General features: G+C 36.7%; 1 protein-coding gene across 1 annotated transcript; it reads left to right on the forward strand.

Moving 5' to 3' along the window:
- Positions 1 to 1,521: 1,521 nt before the first annotated feature.
- On the forward strand, positions 1,522 to 5,818 carry LOC118741395 (estradiol 17-beta-dehydrogenase 11-like; the record flags this gene model as incomplete). The annotated part of the gene is given in 5 exon segments (XM_036473351.1): positions 1,522 to 1,626; positions 1,744 to 1,869; positions 4,613 to 4,734; positions 4,800 to 4,916; positions 5,005 to 5,818. Coding segments are annotated over 5 exon segments (756 nt in total), but the record flags the coding sequence as incomplete, so codon positions are not given.
- Positions 5,819 to 6,996: the final 1,178 nt, after the last annotated feature.

Here is a 6,996-nt window from a genome sequence, read left to right on the forward strand (position 1 = left end):
AAATTTAAATTACATCAAAATTTAAAACGAATATAATTAAAAAAAAACATGTTATTGTTCCTATAAACTATAAAAAAAATTTAAATTAAACTAAAAAAAAATACTTAAAAAACCACATAAAAAAAATTTCTAAAAAATTTAATTAAATGAAACAAATTTTTTTTTTATTAAAATTAATAAAGTCTTAGCATTACAAGAAAATGGCACACCAGTGCTTTCCTGACTTGGCCATTGCGGCTGTGGGTGCAGCGCAAGCAAAATGCTATACATACCTAGTAGATACTTTCTCTCAAAAGAGCTTGTCACCGTGAAAGTTGCCAATGGAACATTTTCTGTAAGACTTTCGTGCCAGAATAAACCAAATCTTTCAAACAATCTTGCCTACTTTCATTCAATTGTCTTATAAAAGACTTTCAGCTATCCTTTCTGGGATTGCTTGTTAATCAATAAACCGAATATAACAAAGAGAAGAATGCAAAAAACGTAAAACTCGTATGGAAGGTCTATGGTTAGTTCGTCGACTGAAAGAGAATGCAACTTTTCCACTCTCAAAATAACTGAGCCGAAAATGCACCAACTCAGTGCTTTTTTCTCTCTCTATGAGGACCTTGTCTGACTTTTTCAGGAAACTATTCTCATTAGCAGACATTCACCGCCATTCTTGGCCCTGTAATGCATCTGATCCAATCGAAAGATCTAATGAACCGCAGTTCTTCGGCCAGTTTGTTACCTTGAACACCATAGTGTTCCGGTATCAGTTGAAGCAACTTATTCTGGAAAGTTTTTGAAGACGTTCTGCGCTACCTTTCGCCAATTGTCCAGCTTCTAAGTACTAACTGTACATGTTACCAAATGAAACCCGTTGGCATTATACCTGTAGCAGGAAAACATCTGAAGATACCTCCCAAAGGCTAGAGAGAGGCTAAGGTTCCATTATGACACCTGGTTGCTTAAAGCTATAGAAAGTTTTCGCCGAGTTGCTCAAAAGAAGGTAAGGTTTCCTCTATTGCAACTTTGAAAAAAAAGTAACGACATAATTTCTTTCAAAACCGGAATCCGATCTGTGTGTGATGAGGCGGGGTTTTGTGGGGCCGACAATGCCCCCCAAAGTTTACTTAATCATAGTTTAAACTGGCACGGAAAAACTGGCTGTAAGGCCTACTATAGGTCCTGAGACACCGTCCGAAATGGAAAACTGGCCGTCTGTCTCTGTGGACAGACCAATACGAATTTGACACATATTTATGAGAACGCAGACCCCTATAGCTAATGAGTAGCCCGTAGTTAGTTCGTTAAAAGTTTCTTTCATCCCCCTTTAACATCACAAACACAGGCATTTTCAGCTGAAGTTTTAAGTTAACCATTAAATTCAGAGGCTGCCAGGTACACTGCGTGTAGATACGAGTATTTTTATCTAATGATCGGATTATACTTTCGAACCAACGATAGACTAAATCCATTTCTCCTAAGCATCTACATTCTTTTTTAAAAATGTATCCTGCATCTTCTTTCTAGGTGACCTTGTTAATCAATAACGCCGGTGTCGTGTCTGGGCGTCATCTTTTGGACACACCCGATCATCTCATCGAGCGTTCCTTCAACGTCAATGTGATGGCTCATTTCTGGGTATGTAAAATTTTTCAATTACTTTTACAAAACATATGCAAATAGTAGAACAAAAATTATTTAGTTTGCATATTTTTTACCATAAAAAAAAAACTGTTTTCATTCGTGACTTTGCAGACTACTAAAGCCTTCCTACCAAGGATGATTGAGCAACAGCGTGGACATATTGCGACAATCGCCTCTTTGGCCGGACATGTGGGCATTACCAAGCTGGTCGACTACTGCGCTAGTAAATTTGCTGCTGTAAGTACTAAATTACCGCTATAATTATTAACAGAGTTTCATGATTAAATCAGGAGTATTGATGGAAAGGCGCGCATAAAATCGATTCTTGATATCAGAATCGACTTTCAGGTTTTCGATTCTTAAAGTCATCTCATTTATTCATTCATAAATCATCTCTGATAGTCGACTTTATGTCTTAAACAATTAATACCTTCCATTCTTAAGTAATGAATTTAAAATTAATTATTTCTAATAATTCAGAAAATTATATTTTATCCAGGGACATAACAGTTATAAGTTTTATCGCAAAAACGTTGATCTATAACAGTTATTAGATGAGAAATATTTTTTCCGTTGCCGATAAGAGTTATTTCCCACGCGTATTTTTTACGTTGCCTGATAGCACTTACTGCTAGTGAGGTGTCAAATTACAGGGGTTGCCACCTGTTAAAAATCTAGCTTAAAATTAATTTATAAGTTAAATGATTTACTTCATCATGGGTATATACCGAAATAGTTTTGACAGGGGTTTTCGAAACTGCATGAAGGAGGGTTGCCGCCTGTTTGAAAAGCTACATTGAAATTTACACGTACCGAAGATGTATATATCGTAATTCACTAAGGCCCTGGTCCACTTCCCGGAAAAAAGGATTATATATGGTAATCTAATCGAATCGGGCCATAAATAGGATTTTTTCGAATAGATCGGTCCCTGGTCCACTTCCCGGAAAAAAAGATCCTATATCCTAATCCATGCAAAAAGCTACCTACGCACAGTGCAAGATTTTACCCATCTAGCTGCTTTTAATTCTGTAATTCGAAAACTATTGAATGAAATTTTTCACAAGGTATGTTATAAGATAGGCGAAGCTTTTTACAAAAAATTGGTCATTTAGAGTTATTGCCACGCCACCCTATTATATAACTGCAATTTTTAAAACGGCAAAAACTGAAATATTTAACTAACTACAAAGGCTAAAATGCCCAAAATTTATATTTAGAATTTCCCAATAACAATGAATTATAAACTGACAAAAATGGACTTAAAAATAAATATTTTTTTTTTAAATTATGTGAGTGGAAAATATCGATAAAAATTATGTTGGGTCAACCAAATTCCGTTATAAGTTCAATATTTCTTGCTCTATTTACAAATGTGGGGTACTATTTGAAAGGCTATGAATTAGGCTTTCTCTATTTAAAGCGGATATACAAGAATTTGTCTCGGCCGAGATGAAATTCAAATAAATTACTCGAAGAAAATGAAATTCCTAGTAGACCTGAAAAATGAAAATTTCATTAAAACCTGCATTTTCCAGCAGCTCAAATTGTGTTGTTTAAAGTCAAAGAGGAGCGGTAAATAAACTGAGATACAAACTTTATCGAATAGTGGCGGATAACGAGTTTGCGGGTCTAATGAAATTAATAAATTGCTAAAAATAAATCTAAATTAACATCGTTTTACATTAACATGAAATACTCTGTCCTAGTTTACTAAAATCACAAAAATTTATATTCATTAAAAAGAACATACCTAAAAAAATAAGACCGAAATGGTATTTTAGCAAATGTTGCATAAATCACACAACGCCAACAAATTAAACATTGAGATTCAGTTTCAAATATACAATTTTAGATAATACTGCGCTCGGTAATCTTCCAAATCGAATCCCGTCCCGCCCTACACTTTGGTTTATATTTTGTAATTGTTATTGTTTCGTCTTTAGTAGGCATTTTTAAAAACATTTTTGACGTTGTTTTGAAATTTGGCGACATAAAATAATGTAATTTATATTTTCTAGAATGTGGAAATAATGCACTGTGCTACGTACCAAAATTTTAAGCAAATCGGACCATAAATACGATTTTTCCAATAGATCGGTCCCTGGTCCACTTCCCGGAAAAAGGGATCCTGTATGCTAATCTAGGCAAAGATACCTTCATACCAAATTTTAAGCAAGTCGGACAATAATCGGTCCCTGGTCCACCTACCGGAAAAAAAGTAAATTGTTTTTTACCTAAAACGTGGTGATCGCTGAAAGCTATTTATACACAAAATTTCATCAAAATCGTATCAGCCGTTGGCGAGATTACCTGTTACAAAAAACATTTAATTAATAAGAGTTGGGAAATAACTCTAATCGGCAACGTAAAAAATAAACGTTGGGAAATAACTATTATCGGCAACGGAAAACATATTTCTCATCTAATAACTGTTATGAAACAACGTTTTCGTTAAATTTCAGAATTGGGGCAACGTTTTCAATTTGTAAATTCGAGATAACAGTTATTTTTGGTCCCTGATTTTATCAGCTAATTGCACTCGATGTTTAGTTTTATAAATGAGGTAATAATGTTAGCATCGAATACTTCGACTCATCAAGTGAGAATCAATTCTAGTCGCGGCTGAACTCGATTCCAAAAGTCGAATTTTTGCAGCAAATAGTCGATTTTTGACTTAAGTCAGAGCCGACTTTTCCATTCCTAAACAGAAGCATTTCAGTTCATTTGGGCTTTCGGCTGTAGGGCCATGTGGAACCTAGATTTTCTCACGTCTTCTTGTGGCCGCATCGTACTTAATAAAAAGACATAGTGGTGTCTCTTTAGCTGCGCGACTTCTTAATCCTTTCAACTCCGATTCTTTTTCGGCAAAATTCCTATCAGTTTTTTCTTGTTTAACTTGTATAAACCATTTAAGTTAGACAAAATTTGAATTATCGGCTTATCTAAGTAAATTATTTCCAATGTACCCATCTCAAAGGTCGGCTTTGATGAGGCGCTACGTTTGGAATTGGATGTTCTTGGACATAGCAACATACAAACCACTTGCATCTGTCCGTTCTTCATACAGGCCACCGGCATGTTCGATGATGTCAATGCCAGGTAAAACAATACATACACACAAGAAATATATCTAACTGAAGAATGCATACATAATCTCCTTTTAGATGGGTACCCACACTAAACCCCAACGATGTAGCCGATCGCATCATACTGGCGATCAAGAAGAACGAGAAAATTACAATCATTCCAGGCTACATCCGGCTGCTGCTCTCCCTTAAATGGTAAGTGTTGATGGCATAACATATTTTTGAGACCGCAAAATCAAATATTTGCTAAATCCGTATTTTTTTTCTCCCTGCATTGTCACAGGACGTTCCCTTGGGGCTGCGTAGGCGGTCTGTTGCGTCGGCTTGTGCCTGATGCGGCACCACATGGCGTTGCACAAAAACCTCCTCCAGCCACGGCCAGCAGCACAAAGCAAACGCAACAACTATTAAACAACAACAACAGCATTCCAGCCACCCCACTCGCCCACGCCAGCAGCGCGATACCCAAGCACACCACCGAACTGTGCACCGAATTCAGCGAAACGCTGCCGAAGACCGCCTCGTTGCTGGTGCAACGTACTCCGTCGCTGGGCGAGCGCGTACTCTGAGATTCGCTGCTGTATTTCGCTTTTAATTTATTTTGCGTTTTTGGCGTTGTCAGCTGCTGCTACCAGTAGCCCCCCCCCCCCCCTTCTAGGGCGCCGAGTTAGCGCAAGTGGCCACCAGCAGAGGCATTCTTTAGAGGATTTTCGCGCGCCGCGGAACGCGCAACCGTCTAGTGATATTACGTTTACTTAGTATTATGATTAATTTTAATTTCAATTTATAAGCCTCGATTGGCTTATTTAGATACTCGTGCGAACGGTTATGAGCAGATATATGTACGTATGTATGTATGAAGTTATGAAGGTAACTATCGAGCGTAGTAGAACAATAATTTAAGAATGGACGGGTATTATTCGTAGTTAGTATTTAACTCGAATTCGGAAGTACGCATTTTATTGTAAAGTTAATTTCTTTTTAATTCCAATGGGTGTAAGTCTAGCTCAATAACCTCAAAGTAAGGTATGTATGTAGATACATGTTTTCAAATAACCGCTAATTATGTCAAAGAAAATATAAGAATCGGAAAATCATTTGAAAGTTTAATTTATTTAAATTTTCAGAATTAATGGAAGCTCGAGTAAAGCGCTTTCGATTGAAAGCTCTTGTGAATTGAAGAATGCTACATTAAATATATTCGTATAACTGCTTTCGTAAAAAGCTTTATGAACTTGATTAAATAAAATAAATCTCACAAACCCAAAAAAATGTATTTTAAGGTGTAAATTCAGATAGAAAAATTTAGTAAAGAAAGGGAGAGTGCTTTAACATACTTCTATGGTATACCACTCTCAACTCGCAGGGCATTGCTCAGCCCTTAGTCTTAGAGTCAACCCAGAGAACTAATAATATTTTCGGCTAGAAATTAATTACTAAACATTACCAAGGTTAAAACGCCAAATCCTAGGATAAACTTAGCAAATGAAGTATCTGGGATCCGTACTAAGTGGATCCTGGATGGAAGCGAGCTTCGACTTACATTACTATTGCAAGTATTTTTTCGGGAAGATGTGCGGTCTCAATGCAAAATTTGTACTCTGGAAAGAATGTTGTGTGGAACCTGTAATAGCAAACAAAACTAGACAGAATTCAAAGAGCTGTCTGTGGCGGCACTAGAGAGTCGAAGAGAATTTGATCTACGGAAGCCTCAATATTATAACCAACCTACTTCTTATAGACCTTGCTTTAGGGCCAAGAGAACTCGGTTTATATTGGGATATAGTTAGTAGCATAATTTCTTGATACTTTTCCAGATAAGACAGGACACTAAATATAGAGGAGCTGAAATAAAATTACACCGGTTCGTGGTGGTCCATCACACATCGAAAGCGGACTGGGATGGAGAATTTAATACCTCCGCCAACCTGGATACATCATTTGTACACCGCTGACACCCAAATGAAAAGCTGAGTTGGAACTGTCATTTTTACTGAACACCTGGGAGTAAGAAGATCGATACATCTGCCTGACTTGAAGTAGCTTTGCTATCGCATTTTAGACCGTTGCAGTTTAGAGTTCGACCGATGAATCGGCCGATGTCGAGGCTAGTATCGGCCAAAATAATCGGAATCAGCCGTTTTTGACAGATTCCTGAATGAGGTATTGTTATTTAGTTATTTGATTATGTTTTTCTTTTGTTACTATAAAAATTTATAAAAGCATTTGTCTTGAAATGAATTTAATTCAGGATTTAATCGGCAGAAGCATTTCA

Source organism: Rhagoletis pomonella, unplaced genomic scaffold (assembly GCF_013731165.1).
Source record: "Rhagoletis pomonella isolate Grant_MI unplaced genomic scaffold, Rhpom_1.0 Rhpom_scaffold_00006, whole genome shotgun sequence".
Taxonomy (NCBI): Eukaryota; Metazoa; Arthropoda; class Insecta; order Diptera; family Tephritidae; genus Rhagoletis; species Rhagoletis pomonella.